Consider the following 24,853-nt stretch of genomic DNA (forward strand, 5'->3'; position numbering starts at 1 on the left):
GTATAATTCCACTCTCTCCCCCACCCCCCGAAATCGGGACAGTTTCGCGTTCATGGGGATGGGATATACCCGGGGAACCACAGACTAATATTCCCTTCATCACACAGGCAAGTAGTGGATACTTCTTGCAATTATTTTTTTTTTAATTCTAAAAATAGGGACGTAGGCCTACCTATTTTTTGGTGTTTTTGACATCGGAAATCGGGACGTCAATTTGAGATAACAAATTAAGAATACGGAATACTCATTTATTTTACATATTCAAGTATACATGACATGACTATGTTGTAAACCAGTAAAATTACACAGCAGTCGTAAACAAAAAACTTCATAATCCCTGTCTCTTATGCAGTCGTAAACAAAAACTTCATAATACTGACGACACGTACGTTTTTCTGTGTTTGAAGTACAGTAACTGTGCACAATTAGTTTTTTTCTGCACCACTTTCTTTTCGTTTTTTTTATATATAGGCCTAGAGGAATTTCATTTCAACGACTGTAAATAGTCTATCAAACTAATGCCGCCAAAACTGTCAACTTTTGCTCTGTGGTTTATCAAGCCACAGACCTCTAGGGTCTAACTCTAGTAATGGAGGTCAGTCTGGTCAAAATAGTAAGTTGTGTTTATATGAATGCATTTATGCTACATATTCAATCGTTACAAATACACTTGATTTTTATTTTGTCGCGGATTATTGTTTATTGATCTGTATGGTAGTCTTGTGGTAGACCAATATATTATTTATGTTAACCAGACTAACTGAATGCTGCTGTCGTCGTCGTGTTTTGTACGTATTGCCAGGGAGTTGTTATAGTGTATTGCACACCAACAGCAACGTCAATTGCCGTGTTCATCGTGTGTAAAAGACTTTAGGTAGGTAAGCACATTCGATTCAATACTATAATGTTAAATATTGTTCAGATCACGTTAATTTTTACTAAAACACACGTTACACCTACTAGACGACAAGCAGTAGTCGACTTACAACCTAAGTTCACGCTAGGGCCTAGACGTTCGCATAAACAACACAGACAACTTCTCTAGTGTAAACTGTATAATCTCGCGATAGAAAACAAAATTTCCGCAAAATATTAAACACGTTCGATCCAATACCATTATGTAAAGACCGTATTTGGTTAGATCACTTCTTTCATTTTTAATAACACGTGCACCTGCTACATTAACACGACAGATGCCTAACCCTACCGACGATCCCGTAAACAATTGGTCAACTACACCAACAAGGTATGCATTATGGAGCTCGCTTACCCACTCGCGATGAAAAACAAAATGTCGGCAAAGTTTTTCCGACGCATGCGCATATCGAAATTTTCTCCTAAAAACGACTCAAAAATGGTGGTAGGGGGTATATGTTTTATCGCGTACGTCCTACATTTCTCATCTAACATAAAAAACAAACAATTCTTGCACAACTACATGTCCACCAGTTACTATGAGGAAAACATTATACCCACCGTGAGGCACAGTTTAGGAGCCTATTCGTTTACAAACCCGCTGCTCACACACACACACACACACACACACATACATTTCATGTTCGAATTATCCCATTAGTTCCTTGTGACCTTAAGGTCACAAAGGAACTTAAAAAGTATCGATAGTTCAGCGTATGCCAGCGTTTTAGAGAAATGTTGATACGTTTGGCATACGCTGACTAAATCGTCAGGGTGTGACAGGGCCATTACGGTAACAATCTCAATCATCTCTTCTCTTAGCTTTCTGCAAACTACATCTAAATATTAAAAAAACTAAATCTATGCTAATTGGAACTTCTCAAAAACTCAGACGTAGTCCTGCTAAAAAACTTACTATCAATCATCTGGCTATCGAAAACGTCACTTGTATTAAGCATCTTGGTGTTCAAATTGACAACAATCAAGGTGGGAGATGTGGTTGGAACACCTTTGTAAATGACTTATCTTTCTCCTTTCGCGAACCAGATACTTTCTTAACTTTTAAACCGCTCTTCTTCTTACAACTCTCTTTTCTTATCTCATGTCGATTATTGCATTACTGTGTGGGGTTCAAGACCTAGCCACATTTCTAAAATTCAAAAGCTGCAAAACAGAGCCCTTCGTACTATTCTCCAAGTTCATTACACAACCCCTACCATTCAACATTTTAAACATTCATTTAATTAAAAGGACAAATATTTTAACTCGCTTGATGTTTCCTTAAGAAACTCTAGTACCTTTTCTAATTTTAAAACTAAACTAAAGAGATATATTATTAATAATAGTACACTTTAATATTTTATCCCTTTGCATTTTATACTTTGGCTTTAAAAATCTTTTTAAAAATTGTTGATTATTATTTTTTTACTTTTATATTTCATTCTTCGTTTGTATTGTCGAGGGCCCCTTAAAATCAGCTCACGCTCAACACATCAGGTAGGGCAAAACCACCTGATGCAAAAGCCACCAGTCAATTCTGTATGTACTGTTACAAATTGTCCAGGTTTTGAAATTAACAATTAAATTATTATAGGCCTATTAGTGGTTTATGTCTTAATACATCAGTGGTTAATTTCTATTATATTCGTGGTTAATATTACATTAGTTGTAAATTTTTTATTACATTAATGGGCGGTACAGGCTCAGTCGGCACTGCACCAAGTGCATTCAATGTTACTATGTTTTACGCTCTGTGTATCGTGTTTCCAAACTACCCTTATTTTATACATGTTGTCTTTATGAATGTTGTTTATCACCATGTTTTATTATTCAAACATGGTTAATACCACACAAGCCATATGGCTGTCAAGTTTAATCTGAGATTTTGCTTATCTTTGTGAATTCTGACAAGGGAATCTGATGGCATACAATATGTGAATACACTATGTACAGCAATATAAACAAATAGTACAAAGCCCTAGAAAAAATTAAGGAAATTATTTTACAGACAAAATACCAACAACATCAAGTCTTACAAAAATAACGTGTGTCTATCCCATTTATTCTTCCAATACTAATTCTTCTAATAAAACCATTAATCATCCAAGGTTATTTGCAAAGTTGGTCAGAAATTGGTTCAAATTTAGTTTCATCTAGAATATACGTGTTATAAATTCAAAGTCAAATAGAATTGATATTACATACCACATTTCAGCACATTTATTATTTATTTTATTTCCTCCAACAAAAAATTTATTGTTAGTATTCATTATATATTTTTAAAATATAATTAAAAAAATATATAAAACCTAATATAGGATAATGAGATTTCAAAAACATTATTGACATTTTTGCAAGCAAAACAGCTACTGGTGAAGTTGTTTACAATGTGGACCAACCAAGATACAGCGATAAAAAATAGATAAGTATTGACGTTATTTATCAAATCCAAATTAGAAGATAAAATATACATCAATGTTATTTCACAATTTACTTGACTATTCAAATTTTTATGGAGTTCATTCCAACTTATAATTTCAACTGCTTCGGTACTTCCCATGAAAATTCTGACCGTCCAAAATGACCATAGGATGCAGTACTTTCATAGATTGGCTTTCTCAGATCGAGTTCCCTGCAAAAATAGATTATGAATAAATGACAAAAATATTCCTTAACATTTTATCATTCTGCTTTGTTAACTTACTTGTTTGTCTTGGATATTAAAATTGAAAAAAATTTAATATTTTAATTTCTTACTATATACTGTATATCTTTCAAGTGAAAAACAATTTCCTCACAAATTTACCGATGAAAAATTTACAACTAACCAGGCTCAGGAGGAAAAACTAAATTTTGATATGTTGTATATGTTGTGCAACTGATTTTTTTTAAGACACAAAAAGAATTTTTGTGTCTTTTAAATGGTCTTTAATCCATGCAAGGATTAGCAATACAGTTAATATAAATTAAGACAAAATTATTTAAATTAACCTAAAGAAAGCACATTGAACATTTTTTTTCTAAAGCAACAAATAAGTTGGGATATGAAAGCAGATTGCTTTTTTATTAGATGGCAAGAGTACTTACTTAATAATCATTCCAGGTCGAAGGTCAAAGTTGTCATTGACGATCTTGAGTAACTCTGCTTGAGTACTGGTAGAGGTACCATAGTCCCATATTGTGACGGACAACGGCTTAGCAATTCCAATTGCGTAAGCGAGCTGTAATATTAAATATAAAAGGTAAAGATAGGAAAGTAACATCTAACTTACAGCACCATTGCGCTGAATTGCATATAGGTGTGGTCCATGACTGCCTAGCAGCCGTAAAGAAGTGCTTATAGTAGCTTCATGTCATGTTCACATCATTCGACAAGTACAGGGAAAGAAATGAACCAGAACTTTGGGGTACCCCTACTCTTATATTAGATGCAATGGGTGCTTTGAAGTGCACACAAGCCAGATGTGTGCACTGGACCTTCAGTTTTAAGTGCTTATATGAGAAGACTTTGTTCTACCAACTGAAACAATCGGCGAGAAACAAACCAGTGGCAATTTAAGGATGTAGCTAGCGGCGTCCCTGCCTTTCCGCTTTCCACTCGACCCACTCAATTTAAATAGAATATAATTAAATAAATTTGACAATGAATAATTATTCATATAATAAGCAATAAATTACTAATTACTGCTAATTCATCATCATTAACTTTGTATAGACACAGAACTACACTGGAATCTTTAATCATACATGGTAATTTTAAATATTAGTGATGACATAAATTGATACACACCTGCACCAGAGCTCTCTTGCACACCTTTGCTGCCACCAGAGACTTGGCAACCCATCGGGCAGCGTATGCAGCTGAACGATCTACCTTTGTCATGTCTTTACCGGAGAATGCTCCTCCACCATGAGCTCCCCAACCTCCATAGGTATCTACAATGATTTTGCGACCAGTCAACCCAGCATCACCCTATAATCATTTAAACATATTATTCTATAAATCAGCCAGGCCAAAAATATATTGTGAAAAACTGATACCTAATTGAAAATAACAGTCACTACATAAAAAAGAAGGAAATTGGAGGGCGCGATTTGTTTCGTTTGTGCATGTCGGAGTAAAAGAACTGCTTCATATTTTGGATTCATTTTCAAATTTTCTCCATCCCCTTTGTCTAGGAATTTTGAACTTTCGAATGTTTTCAGTATTATGTTTAGGGGACGTACCAAAAAAGGAGATATTCCGCTTAAAGACGAAAAAATTGAGTTGTTTTTTGTACATACATTGATCGATACGGATCGGGCTGCGCATTAACCAAGCCAGCTATGTTGAGAATGCCGAGTGAACAGGAAATGCTGAAGGATATCTGACTGAAAATGCCAGTCCTAGACAAAATGAGACAATTTGTGAGAGCGTGTAGACGGTCTAGAAGTGAAATTAAAGGAGCTAGAAAATGGAGACTGGGTTGAGTCATTTGGAAATTAAAATGGAGGAAACGAAAAGTAGCTTGGAATCCAAGGCTACCTGTTCGGAGCTGACTAAATATAAGATGCAGATTACGGACCTGGCGAATAACAATGTGATATTACGTTGATTTCACGGAGGTAGTTCACACGTTTCTATGCAACTCAATGGGAATCCCACAAGCTATGGAAATTGAGCGAGTGCACCATACCCCGATGAGACGAACGACGTTAAGCTGTGACGCAAGGCCGAGGGCTATCCATGTAAAATTTCTAAGCTACCAAGATCAAGAGCGCATGTTGAAAACGTTGACCCAGAAGAATCCCGAAATTAAAGGAAAGCGAATCATCGTTTCAGACGAATTCACCGCGATACTAGAGATCATAAAGTACAAAGAAGGTGGCAGAGATCCCTTGATCCGATGGAACCCAAATATAGGTAGGGAGGTTTTTTTTCAGGAGATGGAGACTATTACTTGGATAGATTTAAAACGTAAATCCAAAATCGTTATTATGAACATCAATGTTTTAACCAGGTAGAATTGTTTTTGTATGGCATTATTATAATAGGTAACAGGAACACTATTATCACTTGCCCGCCTCAGACAGGTTGCATATTTTGCATTGTCTGAGAATGATCTATACATTTAGGATTGTATTGTAAAATTTGCTTCAAAGATCAATATTCAATTTATACATTTAGGATTCAAAATACAAAACACTCAAAGTCGTTAATGGGTGAAGCTATAAAGGTGAAACTGTATTCACTGAATGTAAGGGGCCTTGTAGACGAAAGTGTTTTTTTGATTGGATAATGGAAAATCACAATTTAATAAGGTATTTCCTTCAAGAAACGCACAGCACCAAAGAATGTGAACAAATTTGGGCAAATGAATGGGGTTATAAAATCTATTTTTGTCATGGAAAATTGAATAGTGCTGGGGTTTGCATTCTTTTGAAACCTACTTCAGGTTATTAATGTACACTCGGTGCACAGAGACGAAACTGGTCGTATATTGCTTTTCTGTTTCATATGGCAACTCTAAAGTTTTTAAATTAAAATTAGAGAAAAGTGTATTTTGATTTCCTCTACCCATAAAAAGAAAATAAAACTTAAATATGATGCCTTAACAAAAGATATTGAACGTATTCAAGCTATTTTGTCAATTAATCCTTATGACTGTAATCTGAAGTAAGAGTTGCTTCCAAGGAAGCAAATTTACAGCATATGCATGAAGAAAATGTTTGTGGAATTATGGTTCGTACCAGAGCCACTTGGATTGATTAGAAGAGAGGAACTTTTATGAAACTCTTTATACTTCTAATGATGTTAAAGATTGTGATATAAAAAAGGTGCTGAATGATTACACAAATCGATCAAGATTTAGCAATGTTATGTGAAGGCACGATTTCAGAAAAAAAATGTTACGATGTAATAATGTCCATGGCATACGATAAATCACCAGGTAAAGATGGCCTGCCTGTTAACTTTTACAGAATATTCTGGGATGATCTGAAAGAGCTAATTTGTAAGGTATTTAATACATGTTTGAATAATGGAGAATTGTGGCCTTCCATGAAAAGGGGTATAACAACACTTTTGCCTAAAAATTTTTGCCTTTTTAAAAATTGGCATCCTAAATACTAAATACTGATTACAAGATATGAGCAATTAGACTTCAAAAAGTTCTTCCTTCCATTATACACGGGGATCAGACAGTCTTTCTAAAAGGAAGGTATATAAAGTAGGGTAATATATTTGGTTACTTCTAGATTAAAATATATTTAATCAAAAGTATTGTTTTTTTCTATAGATTTCAAAAAAGCTTTCGATACAGTAAAGTGGAATGTTTTAGACATGTTTGAGTAAATTTGGCTTTGGTAACATATTTAAATCATTCATTAAACTAATGTATACGGATATTGAAACCTGTGTCATTAACAATGGATTCGCATCACCGTTTTCTCACTTTACAGAGGGGTTAGGCGAGGCTGCCCTCTATCTCCGTATTTGTTTTGATTGGGGCCGAGATATTGGGGATTATGTTAAGGCAGAGTAAGCAAATTGAGGGAATAATATTCAATAAAAAATGAAATTCGACTAAGCCAGTATGCCGACGATACTCTTATTTATCTCAAAGCCAATGAACGTAACCTTTCTTCATATTTTATCCACCTACACAAAAGATTAATGTAAATAAAAGTAAAATTGTCAGATTAGGGAATCTTCAAGCTACACTTGTAGCCATTTGGGTTTAGAATGGGTAGATGAGGTTATTACTTATCTTGGTATACAAATTCCAGTTGATAACTTGTCTTATATCCATTCTTTAAAAAGGGAAAGTTACAGTTCTCAATTCAATTCTAAGTTTGTATATTAGTTCAGTAATTTGTCTGACCCTCCACAAGCCTTTTTTCAAACAAATACAAAGAACGGTCTTCCAATTTTTCATGGAGTGGGGAAAAAGGATTGTATCAAGAGAAACATATTATATAACGATTATAAAGATGGTGGGTTAAAGATGACTCATCTAGAAGCTTTTGCAGTGCATTGAAAATTATGTGGGTTAAAAGGCAGCTCCAGTCATACATTTCCTCTTTGTTATATGTTTATGTATATCAATTTCAAGAGATAATACTAAAATCGTGCCGGAAAATACGAAAACGAAAATTTGCTCCAATATTGAGGTAAATACAGGCATTACAGAATTTCAGTAGCTTGGGGTTCCGAAAGTTCAATGACCCCACCTGAGTGACCTTTCTGCGAATGATTAACATAATGAGAAAGTTTGTCTCACCACATTGGAATTTACTCATTGCCTATGTCATTATCTGTATCATTATAAATAGCATCGCTCTTATCTTGTTAAAAAGAAGCAAATGCCATAATAAATCAAATAGAAATACTAATGTTACTTATCGGCTGCCTCTGAAAAACAAAAGGATAAGGAAATGGCTACAAATTTTAAAACTTAAAAACCCACCACAGAATAAAGAAGCAAAGGATTTGCAGCGCTCACTTCACAGATAATTAATTTATGCTGTACGGGAGAAAGGGAAGGAAGACGCCCTGATGCTGTTCCGTCAAATAATTTGGGGTTTGACGAACCACCGCCACTACAAAACCCAAGAAGATATAGCACATCGTTGTTCCAAACCGAGAAGCAAATTGATAAGGTATTTCTTGCGTTTTTTGGGTTTTTTTTAAATAATTGTGTAGTAGGGCAAGCCTATCTCTACCCACTTTCATTTTTGCCTTTTTATTTTTATTCTAGTTGGGGCCTAGGCTCTAGCCAGGTAATGTAAACTTTGTTTTCACCAACTTCAGGGAGGCCCCTGCCCCTGCATTTAAATGTTCTTCGAACAAAATTATTTATGCGAGTCAAGTGAAAATAATGAATAATAAAAATATAACAAATAATATGAGACACGACCCATTGTCTATATTAGAACACTTCTCATTGCGTAAAAAAGTCGTAATTTTTCATTTTTGTCAAAAATTGTCTATAGTGGTGAATTATGGTTTAAGTTTTTTTAATAAAATTTCAAAAATTTCTATGTATGTGGAAAATGTAGTTGATTACCAAAGGTTACAATTTTTATTTTGAAGACTGCATGGTCTAGGAAGCGTACATTTTTTTATGGGGCAAGTTTTCAAGGGCGGGTTTTCTAGGGGCGAGTTGACTGCCAAAGAGTGCTGCCAATGTGCGAGCCAGCGTGTTATTTGATCACAAGTGCGAGACATCTCAAGTGTCGACAATCGACATCGACAATAGATACGAGACATTACTCGAGTTGTGCGAGGTATCGGCTGAGATTTGTGGAGTACAATTCAAAAAACAACTATAGGTCTAATAATGAATTATTGTGATGTTTTAATAGACAATGTTAGCTATCAAGGAGCGACGTCGTTTTTCATTGGGACCTTCGTCCCTTCAAGGCTAGGCCTATACCATCCTAGCTAGTGTTGGCCTAGAGTAGGATAAGGCTATCGGGACATGCGGACGTTACGTGGTACGTGTTGGTTAGTCTACAAACGTCGCCTGCAGTAATTGATTTTACCCGGCAGAATGAAAGAAGGAAACTCCGCTTTTCTGTCGTCTTAGGCCCTTGCTTTTTGACAAACAATGACCTTTCAGAGGTTAAATTGCTGTGAAGAATATGAATTGGCTGCTTCGCAGCAAATAGATGCAAAAAAGGCATTGAGTGAAAAAAATCGCCATCATTTGGAAACTTTGCATCTAATTTTCTCCTTAACCGTTACATATTGAGCATATAAATTTATTGGGTACAAATATAAACATGACCTCAAAGAATTCGAATCACATATTTGATTAAACACATGACCTCAGTGGCATTAGGTCAAAGGTCAACCTCGTATTTGGGACGATAAGCAGGCTATTTGTAGAAAAAAATGATAGTGTTTACTATACATATAAATAAATAAATATATATATATAAATAAGGGCAATATTTGAGACAAAGGGCAATATTTGAGAAAAAGTTCAGAAGAATTTCTGAACATCTTACTAATGACCAAAGGGATTAGAAGCCATTAAATTTTCTAACCAGTTTGGTTCTAATTGCGCACAGTGATAAGAAATAGGATGAACTTCATAAATACGAGGCAGTTTAACATTGTGCGCTACTATACCCAGTTTGGTTCTAATTGCGCACATGCCGCTATTCTTCCTCATTCGTTCACCAAGGTGTCGGAGCTTTTAACAAAACTTTTAAAAGATGAATTATGGTAGTAATGATGATGAAAATGGAAAATGATAGTAATAACAACAATAATAATAATAATAATAATAATAATAATAATAATAATATTGATAACGACACCGATCATCCTGTCTCTTATACACATCTAGATGTGTATAAGAGACAGGTACAATTCGTCTATTCAGAATTCAACTATCCTCTCATCGGTTGCCCATATAATCTATATTAAAATATTGTCACTTTTACTGAGTTTTAGCGTGTTTTAAGGTGCCTTGCACTTTTAGTACAATACTGCTGTTATACTTCGTCCTGCCTCGCATGAATTGCAGTTCACGTATAAACATACGACTGGCAGTGATGTTTTACATGGAGATTGCTATGGTGGTCATCCCTTGTTATTGCTGTAAATATCCAGTAAACTATATCAAACTGATTGGAAATTAAACCTAATTATTTTGCCTAATGGTTTGTTAATGCTGTAAAGAATACTGGCCGCAAACATTCAGATCTTTTGACAAATGTTAGGCCTAGGACCCTGCACATCTATGGCATGGTTAGGTATGCATTATGGGTATGTGGCTAGAGAGTAGCTTAGCTGGTGGCAGCCACTGTGTGTGCGCTGAACCGTGGAGATCTAGGTCCCCGGTTCAATTCCCATCGCTGCCTCTCCTTGTGTTTCAGGTAGAGGGCTGAAATACAAGTTACAATAGCGCACAGTCTTTGGGATGCGACGTTTAGGCCATTGGTCCCGTGTGCATTTATGGCCCATGTGCACATTAAAGAACTCAGTACACTCTTCGGAAGAGAGTAGGGGATTGTCTCCTAGTGTACTGTCCAATCACCACCAGAAGGACCCCACTGCTTTTCTTAGCCATTTACTTCTCATGTGAACAGTTTCCATGTATACCCAAGTTAGGTCACGTGACCACCTGTAAACAATCATCGCCAAATCCCTCTATTACATACCCTTTTGTCCAGAGTTCGTAAAGGAGGAAATTCGTAATTCAGAGAGTTTGAATTTTAATAGATTTTAATAGCATAAGTACTGGGCTGGGTTGGCTTAAGCCATGCCATGGGAGCAAAAATTTCATCACGAAAATAGACTTGGATTTTACTGTCTTCTGCAACAAAATAATAATTTACAGAAGCCAAAATTACCTGTGCTCACTCTAAAGTATTCATTTGAATGAAGTGAGTTACGAATGAAAACATGACAAAATAATGGCCAAACCAAGTCTTATTATTCGCTTCCATGCAAATAGCGCCCCCAATGAACAGAAAGTGAGATTTACTGTACATTATGCCTGAACAAGCATGCACAGCTCAAATGTTATATATCCCAGATGAAAACGATTTATATTTCTTGCTTTAAACTTATATTTATGTCACTTTATTGGTGACTTCTAAATACAATTTTAAGTGTTTTTGTAGTTAAAAACAATCTTTCGTAAAGTTAAATGGAGGTTCCTAATTGGGAGATGTTACTGTATGGTCATAATGACATCACATCATGACCATATGTGGCAGAGCCAAGCAAAAGGAGGGATAAGCCGAAATTTTCAAATTGAGTTTCGTACATATTATGAAATTAGACATTATTATCTTCAAAATGCAAAAAAAAAAAATCACTTTGATATGATAGTTTATGGCGAAGTTATGGGCAATCAAAGTTAGGATACTTGATAAGTGTATTTTGAGAAAATTGGCTTTGAAAATCACTTGTCAGTTTACTGTGAAAAATCACACTTTGAAAGTGCCTGTCCATTCTATCCTTAGCAACAGAATTGGTTTAAACTTGGCACAATTCTTTATTTATTACATTAGTGTGTTTGTTCCAAATGTGGATCCATTTGAGCACGTAGTGCTTCAATAAATGCAAGTCTTCACCGATGGGCAAAGGCATAGGCCCTTGGTTCGTACAGGTACAGGAGAGAGGAGGAGCAGTGCCGCCGGCACTATCATCGGCATTGCCATTATCCTCATCTCATCAACATCATCTTCATTATCGGCACCATCCGATATTTCTTCTTTATCATCATTATACTCTTCACAAAGTCAAAAATCATTAATGAAGTCATCAAACTCGGCATACGTTTGTCTCCTTGCCAACGCTCGCGATAAATCCGTACCATATTAGCAATTTCTTTGTTGTTATACATCACCTGGAATGGTGTACTTGCTGAACATGTATTGAAAAGTTTGCACTTTAAATCACAATCTGAGCATGCGCACTTACCCACACTGCATTTTGAAAAGTAGATTGACCAATCAATCACATTGATTATTTTATTGACTGTCGTCAAGGACGTAGGAAAATTGGGCACGAGAAATATCGTCATCTATTAGTTAACAGTAAAATAAATAAATGAAATGAAAGATTACTAAATTTCCTTTCTAACCATACCCAACATGGTTGGATTGACGCCATATTTCAGATACAGAAAACACTACATGCCAGGACAAGCTCTCATAAATACCATTTTTAGGGCATTTATTGATTATAAATCAGAGAAAGGGAAATGTAGGATGAAAGTTAAATGTTTAATATATATGGTTTTGAGATTTAAAAAAACATTTTTTTAAATGACTTGACTTCACGTTTGTGCATTTATTGGAAAACTTTGGCTTGGCGCTGCACATATATAGGCACATCATGAACATATATGGGCATACAACAGTTATCAAAGAAAATATCGTAGTCTAGACAGAGCTTAACTGACCTTTGGACCTCCTACAATGAAGCTTCCTGATGGATTCAGATGAAAAACAGTGTCCACGTCAAGGTACTTGCCAGGAATGGTGCTTCCAATCACTTTTTCCCGTAGATCCTTCCTTAGCTGCTCTTGTGTTACGTTGGCACTATGCTGTGTTGAGATGACAATGGTGTGGACTCGAAGAGGTTCACAGCAGCCATCATTCATCCTGTACTGTACAGTCACCTGTTATTGGATCAACACAAACACAATTTTATTCAGATTAAATTACCATTTTCAAAACTTATAAAAGATTTCGCCACAGCAATTGGAAATTCATAACATAACCGTAATAATAATAATAATGGTTAAAGACTCATATTGTGAAGACCTACACCGTAAATGCTCGAATAAGCGCTGCACCAAACATGATTTTTTTCGATTCTCCCAGTCAATGGAGCAAATGCCTATAGAACATACTAATATAATGTAGCAGCTATCAGCTAATAGGGATTAGATTTGTGGAGATGTTGACATAGTGACTAAGAAAAAAAGCAAAATGCACAGTGAGGGTTTGAGCCCCAAACCTCAAGGTTGAGAGAATAAACTGCAACCACTACTGCGTCGGTGTTGCCACAAATATTTTCAAGCCTGTGGTGGCATTATCAGGGAAGGGAAATTTAAGCCGCCACAAATTACAGGTCCCATCAGCCATGAAAGGAGTGGACTTGAATAGCTTGGTTGTTAAGATGCTTGCCTTCTAATCAATGGGTGCCAAGCTTAATTCCTGCTACAGCACGACTTTGTCTCACGACTAACAAAAACTCCCTAAACCTTCCTCTCTCTCTACACCACAGTTGGGCAAAGTGCGGCCTGCGGCCCAACAGTGACTTTTTTTTGCAGCCCACAAAAATGAATTAAAAACCCTATATGTGCGGCCCAGCAAACACTTTTGACTAAAATATACCTTACTTTTTACAGCCCGACACCGATCATCTGTAAAAACGTAATGTTAAAACTGAGAATTAAGTATAAAAGCAGTGCATGAAGGTTTTCTTGGGAGCACACTTACATCAAAGTGTGGGTTCAGCCCTCAGTGTTAAATCAAAAATTCACTTTGGCCCTCCAACCAATTTTTATGCCCACCCCTGGTCTACACTATCAAATTTTATGTGACAAAAAAAATGTGATGTGCCCATATATGGGCACGATGACATCATATCACATAATTTCAAATTGTCACAAAAAGTTAAACTTTCTTTGTTTTTAGTTGCAAAAAGAATTTGATGCTATCTTTATTGACAACAATCCCATTGAGAATGTTGATATAATAAAACTCCTGGGTTCAACAATCAGTAAAAATTTATCATGGCAAGCCCATGTTGATATTACGTCTACGGCTAACTCCAGACTATACTTTATAAACAGTTGCGACGGTGTGGCCTCAATCAGAGTGCCCTTGTTTATTTTTATATTAGTATTATTCAACCAGTTCTAGAATATGCTGCCAGTGTGGGATACAGGGCTTATTTATTGTCAATCCAATAAGCTTGAACAGATCCAGCGCAGAGCGCTTCAAATCATTGTCCCTGATACAAGCTATGATAGACACTGGCCCTCATCGATATCTCAAAGTTGGCAGACCGGCGCACCCGACTATGCAGACAATACTTCCAGAAAATAAAAGACCAATCACATGGACTTCACTCACTCTTACCAACAGCCCCAACCCATAAATACAACTTCAGGTCCACACAACAATTCCATCTTCCTGAAGTTCAGACAGAACGGTCAAACAATTTTAAGCTGGTCTTTTCAGAAAATGTTCCAACAATGGATGAAACGGTTCACTCTTCTTTGAATTCTCTAAACTTTTACAATAACTAGTATAATAATCATAATATTATTACTTCTTTAGTAATAATTATAACTAATAATTATGATAATAACTTCTGTTTTGCTCTTTTGTGTAATTCTGTTTAGTCTCAGTTTTGATATTTTAAAATTTCTTATGTATGTGCAATTCAACTGTTTTTAGTTGGGAATAAAAGTATATTGTATCGTATTGTATGTCGTCTGTAAAAAAGTTGTAAAATTTTGTAGAAAACACATTTTGACCAATAAGCATACACTACAAATTACCCCAACCAATCAGATTAGATAATTCAGTTTTATCAAAATATATCAATTTTTGAGGCAGTTTGATGTGTTTTGATGATATTGTTCCATGCCATGTGATGCTTTTTTTTTTTTAAATTAAATTTGATAGTGTAGACAGAGCTCTAAATAGAGACTTTGCTGAGAAAAGCATCATGTAATTTCATTTTTTTTTTTTATTTCTGGGCCCCTGAATATCAGCCGACTTTCTAGGATATGCTCGAAGGCATATCCTATAAATATGGTTACAAAAAGAACTGTTAGACCAAAAACCAGCTTTATTTGGGTAACATTATTTGGGTACATGGGCAAAAAACTCTTACAACAGCCTAGTATGTTCTTGGTGTTTGTTGCTTCAATGTCCAAATAATAGTTGTTAACTGAATGAGGTTAATAAACAAATTGGAATAATAATTATGTTGGGTAAAATGAACGAAAGTTCCATATTAATACTGTACCTGGCTCTTGCAATCCGGTCTAAGGTATCCCATTTCTCCGTTTCTCCTTAATTCTGCCAGTTTCCTGGTAAGTCCATGAGCTAACACGACTGTCAACGGCATAAGCTCTTCAGTTTCATCAGTGGCATAACCGAACATAAGGCCCTACAGAAAGGGTTATTAACATGCAATAAAATTATTAGCACTATCCCCCCTACCCCTTAATAAAAAGACAAAGAAGTAAACTTTTACAAATATCAAGTGTAAAACTGAGAGGCTTACCAACTCCAAGAAATCAGAATCAGAGATTTAAGACATCAGTGTTGTGGATAATATCTTCAATAGCTGATTTTCACAGATGAAAACTTTGATAATTTATTAATTACTGCATATATAAGGACACCGACTGATTATGCAAACATGTTTTGTTAGACTCGGGTCCTACCTTGCTTAGTATGAGATGATAGAGGCACAGACAGTCTCAAAGACAGTGGGGTTGAGGTTTGTGCAGAGTGTTGGTTAGTTTGTTGAACTGAAAACTTATGTTGTGCCTTATTAGCATGTTAAATCACGCATTGATTGGACAGCCAGAAACCATTGTGTCAGCAGACGTGGATCCAGCTGGGGGAACCATGTGGATCCACCAGGGAAGGGGGGGGGGGCGCCATGAGGGCCTGTTGGGGGCCCCCCACCGTCAGTCAAGCCGAACAATAAAAACGAGTGCGACAAATTTGAGTTAAAGAGAGGTAAGAGCAAAAAAGGGAGTGCACCCATAATTTCAGTGGCGATACAACAGTGGGTGAAAGGAGAGCCCCTACCCAACCCCCCACTATGTGAATATTCTGCCCTCTATAAGATAGATACTATGTGAATATTACATTCTATTCTAGTCTTTATGCTATTTGCTTTTCTTCATCTGTCAAGGAACACCAGTAATTAAAAGTGTGCATGGATCCTTCCAAAATTTTCCTCCAGTTTGGCTAAAATAAATCTGGTATCTAGGATAATTCATAGTTGTGTTAAAAACAGCAAGATGTGGGAAAGTAGCAAACATCGAACTGCAATCTGGCTAAACCTGCTAAGACCTGGAAAAACAGCTTTGACATAAAATGTTAAAATGTCAATTTACAAAGAGTGTGATTTTGATTTGGCACTCAATTTAAAAGAAACTGTACATATTTATATTATATTGTATTGGTATTTGTGTCAAGTGAAAAAGCTATTACTATGCCAACACAATTGTTTTATGCCTGTACGATATCTCATATAACCCCCGTTTTCAAATCTTGAGATAGGTTCCTTATCTCCAATTATAGGCCCAATGCTTTAACCCCAATTTTCTGTAAGGTGCTTGAAAAAATTATTAATTCTGTTGTTTCCAATCATTTGCATTTTAATTGCTCAATTACCGATGTCCAACATGCTTTGTTTCTTCTCATTCTTGTGTCACTTAATTTAACACATAATTGGTAGACTATTCTTGACAAACCCAAATCCCCCAGAATTGATGTCGTTATCCTTGATTACGATAAAGCCTTTGACAAATTGCCACACCACATTGTCCTTAAAAAAATATCTACAAAATTTTAATATAAGAGGCAATGTTTGGCGGTGGATTCAATCTTTCCTTATTGGGCGCACTCAGCATGTTGTTTATCATGGATCCATGAGTACCCAAATATTTATTCTGTTAATGATGAAATTAATTTTCAGACTATGCTCCAATCCTACTGCACGCAAAACGAGATGCAACTCAATGGTAAAAAAAACTAAAATCTGGCACATTACTCGCTCCAAAAACCCTTATCGTCCTATTTATTGCAAATCTGATACCCCTCTTCAAATCGTCCATAATCATTGCTACCTGGGTGTTACCTTCAACGAAACAGACCTGGAATGATCATATTAGTCTAATTTCGCTGGAGGTTCTCCTTCTGCTGCCATCTTTGCCCTCTACAAAGCACTGGTTCTCCCAATTATCGAATACGGCATTCCCTCGTGGTTAACTTTAGGGAGAGAATTCTAAATTATTTCATTTGTTTGCAAGTGTCTTTTTGGTCTTATTGATTGTTCGAGTAGAGTAGTAGAGTGTTCGCCTTTTTACTTCCATTAATGGGCGTCATTTAGAGACCCTACGATTCAAGCATCTTTATGCTAGAACTAACTGTCTCCATTTTTCTGTTATCAACCAGTTTCCTCGACTGTGGGAAAAATTGCCCTCTACTTTAAAAAACATGCTTATTTAGACTACTTTTCTTTCATTTTTGTGCTCACTTAAAAATTAAATTAAATTTAATTAAATTGTATTTAAATTAAATCTTACAGATACTTATATGGAGTTCCTGAATTTAAATTTATAGATCAATTTATTTTTGTATAAAATGTTATAAAAAAAGAAAAAAAAAGAATGGGGGGAGGGAAGAAGAAAAAAATAAATAAAATAAAAAATAAATAAATAAAGTTATATAGGCCTATACTGTATTGTAATATATTTTTATGGGTATGTCTTTTTGTGAAGCTGGGTGGCTGAGGACTTTATACTTAATGTAATAGTGATTAGGTCCACTTTGAAAGTCCTGACCGACCACTCAGTGGATTGTCTTGTTTTGGAAATAAAAGAATAAGAATAAGAATGACACTACAGTACTACTACCATAATTCATTAATGCAGAGTTAACCATTTAAGGATGTGCTAAATTAATGCTTCAATATACATGGCCCTTATGGCATCACTGGCAGTGCATTGCAGTGGATTAGATCCTATTTGGTTGGCAGATCTACAGTATGTGTGTTACACTTCCTGGTGGTCAGGCATCTTTTGGTGTTCCACAAGGTTCTGTGGTTGGACCATGCTTTTTCACATTATACCTTACCCCACTAGGTAATATAATCAGGAAGCATGATGTTAACTTTCAAATTTCTATGCTGATGATCTTCAATTATACCTGAAATTTAATCCTTTAGATCCTTTTAGTATTGATGAATCTGTTTTTCGGCTAACTAATCGTATCACTAAAATTCAACAGTGGATGACATTAAATAAACTAAAGCTAAATGAAGGTAAAACAGAGCTTCTGGTCTGCACTTCTGGAAACCAACAGTCATCACCATTAGTTAGGAATATCCAACTTAATGTTAATGGATCTCTCATAAAGGCCTCTAAAAATGCTCGTAACTTGGGTTTTACATTTGACTCCACACTGGATTTAAGTTCTCAGGTGAGTAAGGTATGTAGTAGTGTAACTTGTGGAGGATTCGAAGATTTGTTAATCAAGATACTTGTCATGCAGCAGTTAGAGCCCTCGTACTATCGCGAATTGACTATTGTAACTCACTCTATGGTGGTCTCTTCAAGAAATACATTGATAGACTGCAGAAATTGCAAAACTCTGCTGCTTGCTTAGTCTTTTCATGTGATCCTCGTACACACTCTGCTCCTCTCATCAATGAACTTCATTGGCTGCGAGTTAATAATCAAATTATTTTTCAAATTACGTGCACTCAAGACTTACTTGTTTGCCTAATTCACTTTTTGCTGCTTTTTCCTTTTGTGTTTTTATTGTTGTAATCTGTTTATTTGTCTTTGTTGTTTGTGTGACTGTACTACTGTGATGCTTCAGGTTCCTGAATAATGACTGATTTTATGCCTACCATTGTTTTCCTTCATAACCGCAAGGGAAAGGCGCAATATAAATACCCAATACCAGTACCAGTTTGCTGTACAACTGCCAATTTTACTGCCCATTTGTTTAATACTGCCCTCTTGTGACCAATGTAATCTAGTGTACTAATTAATCCCCAGAGTAGCTATGCAATGTAAAAATATGAGCTACAAAATGGTGGCAAATATGAAGATGATTGAATTTTCAAGATTTTGTCAGAAAACATACAAAATATTTTTTAAAATGCTCGTTACAGATGTTCCACAGGGTCCCACACCGTGCCACTTATGGTATGCAGATATTGATTAATCGTACAGCAGTGGTGTTCGTTAAAAGCTAATGTATGTCACAAGTAGGTTGAGAAAGAACTTTACTTAATATGAACATTTGGAGTGGGGGAAGGAAATTAGGCAATGCATAATTTCAATATGATTGGCATAGCAATAGCAGCAAGAGAACGTGGCATAATAATAGAAACTAGTGAACAAAACAGGTAAAATTATAGGCATATTTCTTCCACAACACTTGAAAAGCCAACTTCCTGCTAACCAATTACTCCCTCCTACCCACTAATAGTATTATGACTCTAGCTAAAGAATGACTGGCCTACTGCACTTACTTTACTCCACGACTGGGAATCGAACCCAGGGCCTCTCGCACGTCTCGCAAGCGCTCTTGCCACTGAGCCATCGCAGAGTTGTGGCAGCGGTTCCAGTCTGGTCTATGACACCCTAGCCTACAACAAACTATTTTCAAAGCATACAGAACTATGTCCTGATTGTTTATGGTGTTTTTAGTCACACCCAATAAATCTATACATTGTGATATCTGTCAAGTAATTATTATTACTGTCATTAGTTGTAACTGAAATCTTCAACAAACAGGACACAGTACAAATGTCAATAGTATAAACCTAGACTAACCTAAACAAGGGTTTGTCCTTCCAAAATACTGGGCCTACCTGATCACCAGCACCAATGTCTTCATCTTTCTTGTCAACATGGACAGCATCAGCAATCTCTTTTACTTGCTCTTCCAATGCAACTAATACATTACAAGTTTCACAATCAAATCCTAAAAGACACCAGATAAGGGGTTTCCTCGTCAAGTTAATAATTAGTTAACCATCTATGTTAATGTTACTTTTAACAAAATTGTGTATTTGAGCAAGTACAACAAGCCCAGGAGGCTTGGCTACAAAATTTGATGAAATTCAAGGGGTGGACATAGCACAATATTCTGACAATTAAATATTTGGGCTTATACTCTGTAAAAAATGATAGCACAAATTGTATCAAATGTCACTAATACCATTTGTTCATTACAATATTTCAAATTTTGGTCACTTTATTAGTGAAAGAAGAAAACAAAAAATTTCATCATTAAAATTATCACTAAATTATACAGGAGGTGTTGATATTGCTGAAGCATCATGACATGGCAATTTTCATTGCTTAAATTGTGTATTCACAATCAATATCAAAAACACCTGTAATCAATCTCACTAAATGTCACTGAACTCGCTCATAATGTTAGTTTTTATCTACAGAATATGTAGAACACTGTACTCATGCAAATGAGCGTCCGAGCGCTTAAAATATTTTTTTTGCACTTTTTGAAAGGTACTTATGTCAACAGAGTGCAAATTGAGGGGGTGCTGGAAATAGATGAAAATTAAGGGGTGCTTTAATGGGAACTTGGAAAATTTAAGGGGTGCTTTTTGAATGAAAAACGATTATATAAGAACACCTGAAATCGAAAATAAACAAATGATTTTTGTGCATTAAAGATATTGTCCAGAGAGCATGGCTCAAGACAAGAATGCTGTGGGTATTTACATATTAACAGCAGATGAAATTGGTGGTGGTGGTATGCTTGTTGGCTATCTGCTGATTGAGCTTAGCAGGATTTCTGCAGGGTTTCTTGAAAAGTTGGATGAATTTGCCAAAGGTGCAAATTGTCAGAAAAAGAAAAAGAGCAGTAGGACTAGTCATTCCCGGCCGATTCATTGCCAAACGTAAAAAGAAGAAAGTTGGAAATATACTGAGAGCTCTCTCATCTGAAATTGACACATGAAATGAAGGAAATGTGAATTCACACCGCAGCTCAAAATCATGCCAACCACAGTCCCACTGCAGGACTGATTGGATTATTGGCTTGCTAAAAAAAATAACATTGTTTTTAAAAAATGAATAAAAGATTTTTACATGCAAGAGGGTTGAGGTCAGTGTATTTTGTCGACTGAAAAAAAAAAATGACTGAAAAATAACAACTCTTTAAGTGGCCAGAGTATTTTAATTCTTAGATTTTAAATGCTGTAGTTCTAGATCCAAGATGATGTACAGGATAGCAATAATCTAATGATGCATCAAAACTGAACACCGTATTAAAGTTAATGGAGGCTGACCGACCGACAGTTGGATGGACGGATGAATAGACAATCCACAATGGACCGATCAATGCTTGAGATGCGAATAGCACCCTCCGCCGCCGTCACCACTACTATGATTACCACTACAATCGCAGTTATAATTGCTACCTTTACTATTACCATTGTCATCATCACTACTACCATTACAACTGCCATTAGATTTACCATCACCCATTTCATCATCTTTTGCTGCGTCTTTTTACAATATTGCCATATATTTATTATTTATTTATATTTATTACTACCAATATTAACTTTAATTTTTAACATGCATAATGATTGATGAAAAATGCATATTTATTACACTAGACCTCATCATACGTAACTGTCACAAGTCCAGCTGCAAGCCCCACTTGCTAGACATTTTATTAACTTAACTGTAGAATGTAGTAGTAGTAGGGCATAGGCCTAAGCCCTAACTAAGCCTAGATACACCACTAGATAGGTCGAAGTTTAGCCAGATATTTCTACCTACCTAGGCCCTACAGTTTTATTATGAATAGTCCTACCTACCTAGCTACAACATGTTAACGTTTATGTATAAACAAGGCTGCTGAAATGACCGTAGTAGAACCAATAAATCCCTGGTAGAACTAGCACTAGCCTATTTATAATATTACACATCAGTAGTATAGGCCTGCCTAACTAGGCTAGGCCTGGTCTTCTCATGAATAGGTTCTCCTCTACTTTTTGGCGTTGGCTGTGAATCAGTCCGAGAACAATTTATTAAACATCCAGATAACCTGAAAATTATGTTGTGTAGTTTGTGTATGAGTGCTGAATATTCCGAGATTCTGTACTACATCCTGGTCTAAAGTATTAGTTTGTAATGAAGCCTAGGCTCTAGCTAGCCTGCTCGGTTATGTATAGTAAACTAGCTAGGTCCTAGGCCTAGCAAGGGCCTGAGTCAACGACGTACAAGTATAATCGCTACACGGCCGGGCAAATGATAAACCAGCAAACTAGTATAAAACGAAAACTCACAGAATGAAACGTCAAAAAAAAAACAATAACAATAATTAATACAGTAGAACCCCTCATTTACGTACGGCACGGGCCCAGAGCCGTTTGTAAATGCGGGTATTCGTAAAATCGGGGTTGACCCAAATTCCTATATATTTGCACTGGTACTACTTACACTGGCATAAACTAGGCATAGGCTAGGCCTATGCAGCTACAGTAAGTCTGAGGGTGCCTAGGCATACAGTAGGCAGCTTCTAAGCATTCCGATCCCACTCTAGGCCCTACACAAGTTTGTTTTAATCGGACATTTTTACCTTCTTAAATACCTAGATTGTGGATCCAATTCGAGCGGATTTTTTTTTTTTATCTTTCACTTAAATTTTTATGTCGACATCACATTTATTTTACGTTCGTGAAATCAGGAATTCGTTAAATCGGGGTTCGTAAATGAAGGTTTCTACTGTAATACTATATCTAATAGTAACACATGGAAATCAGTATCTACCTAGGCCTAAAATTGTCAAATTTAGTGAAAATCAAACATCTAGGTCTACCTACACAGAACTTAATTTTGTTTGGCATCGCACAGAAAAAACATGGGGCTAGCTGATATAAAACCAAAAGCATCCACTACTGTACATTGCTACAATCTTAAAACTTGTTACGGAACAATCATGGATCCACAGCCACACTAAGCATACAAAACCATTATTAAACAATAATAATATAGAATCAAAATTAGGAATTTGTTTTTAAGGCTGTTGGTGGTGCTACTGTATAAGTTACTTTATTATTAAATTCGCCGTGGCTAGAGATACGGTTCTGTATTTCTACTTCGTTTTGCTAAAGGTACGGTAAATGGCATTACTGTAAGTGTCGAGTAATTTTGCTAGCGACGCAATCAGCTATCATTCGTAACCTTGCGTATTTTATCGGAAATGTTCGCTAGATTAATTATGTGCGTTGATTGGTTTTCGGCTCGTGATCAAAGGTGTCGACTGGTACCGAGATTCACAGTCACTTACCTCAATAAACCATTTGATGACATAGTAGCTACTTTCAGTAGCCACAAAAATATGTGTTTATATATCACCTTTAATGAAAATGAATTGTCAGTCTTTAATGAGTTTTTTGTCTACTTTTTATTGAAGTTAAGATATCTTGCTGCTTGTAAATAGTACTTTTACTTTTTTTTTTTTTGACTTTTTCTTTGGCTGCTTTATCAATGTGATGCGCACCACTGTACAAAACTAAACTAAAAATACAAATACAAACACTCATCAGTGCTCAAAAAATGTTTGCCATGTCTGAATCATGGCGAATAGTTTCGTCATTCCCATTGCCATCATGACTACCAGCAGAGTAGAGACACTGATAGCCAAACTGGCAATAAAATCCACATAAAAATAAACATCTTTTCACCGTGTAGGTCAATTGACAGATGCCCTGACCAAACATAACCCTGCTGTAAACAGGACCATCGATTATTGGTGACCTGCTAACGTTAGCGAATCACCTCTTGTTATTGTAAGGATCATCATCATCATTGGTGATCCGCTACACTAGCGGATCACCTCTTGTTATTGTCAGGATCATCATCATCTTTTTTTTCTTATTCATGACGTCATTTTTGAAAATACGCATTTGAGCGTATTTCGCTTATCCTTGGTCGATCATCTTCCAACTTTGAGTATGTTATAGCTGAGACAATTCTCTTTCATATATACTCTTTTTACATTTTGATGACGTCATCATGGTCAAAAAAATTGTTTTTTATGACCCCTCATTTCTCTTTCTTCAAAACGTTGATGACCCCATATAATCTTAACCATTCGTCATTTCTAAATCATATTAAGTGAGCATAAACTTACCTGAATTTTCCGTTCGCGTTTTTTAGCGTGCACGTACGCGTGCGTCAACATTTATATATGCATATAACCATGAATATTTTTAATCAGTTATAGCTCCTTAGGATGAAAGGTGACTTTTTATTACATAATCTGAAAGCACATGAGTTGTAGATACGATTTTTTACTTCATAATGGCTGATCGGACATTGTGATGTCATCATATTGCCATTTGAATTAAAAAACTGAATTTGTATTTATGATGCCATTATGTTTATACTCGTTTGAACGTGTCTCGCATATTCTTGATTGATTGTCTCCCACCTGTGAGTAAGTTATAGCTAAATCAATTCTCTTGAAGACGCTTTATTTTTCATTTTGATCACGTCAACATGGTCAAAAAGAATGAATTTTGTAGCTCTTTTATCTCGTCATTCTTAAAAGATGTAAAACAATAGAACAGAGTGAGGGCGGCAGACTGTATTTCGACGCTATCAGACTAATATATATAGGTTATGTGAAGGGAAAGTTTGTGTGGCATTACCAACTAACAGGCGGT

The 24,853-nt window shown here is 35.9% G+C and overlaps 1 protein-coding gene across 1 annotated transcript in view; it reads right to left on the reverse strand.

Annotated features, from left to right (window-relative positions):
* Positions 1-2,956: 2,956 nt before the first annotated feature.
* Positions 2,957-24,853, reverse strand: part of LOC117109084 (S-adenosylmethionine synthase-like) — a 32,742-nt gene continuing 10,845 nt past the window's right edge. Inside the window, exons 4-9 of the mRNA XM_033251327.1 lie at positions 20,015-20,127; positions 15,413-15,556; positions 12,825-13,043; positions 4,706-4,888; positions 4,003-4,136; positions 2,957-3,547 (exon numbers count right to left, since the gene is read on the reverse strand). Of these exons, the coding sequence (XP_033107218.1) occupies positions 3,445-3,547; positions 4,003-4,136; positions 4,706-4,888; positions 12,825-13,043; positions 15,413-15,556; positions 20,015-20,127 (896 nt within the window). The 3' untranslated portion in view covers positions 2,957-3,444. The remainder of the gene's footprint in view (positions 3,548-4,002; positions 4,137-4,705; positions 4,889-12,824; positions 13,044-15,412; positions 15,557-20,014; positions 20,128-24,853) is intronic.

This window comes from Anneissia japonica, unplaced genomic scaffold, assembly GCF_011630105.1.
Source record: "Anneissia japonica isolate Jap-2015-1 unplaced genomic scaffold, ASM1163010v1 scaffold288085_len59591_cov184, whole genome shotgun sequence".
Taxonomy (NCBI): domain Eukaryota; kingdom Metazoa; phylum Echinodermata; class Crinoidea; order Comatulida; family Comatulidae; genus Anneissia; species Anneissia japonica.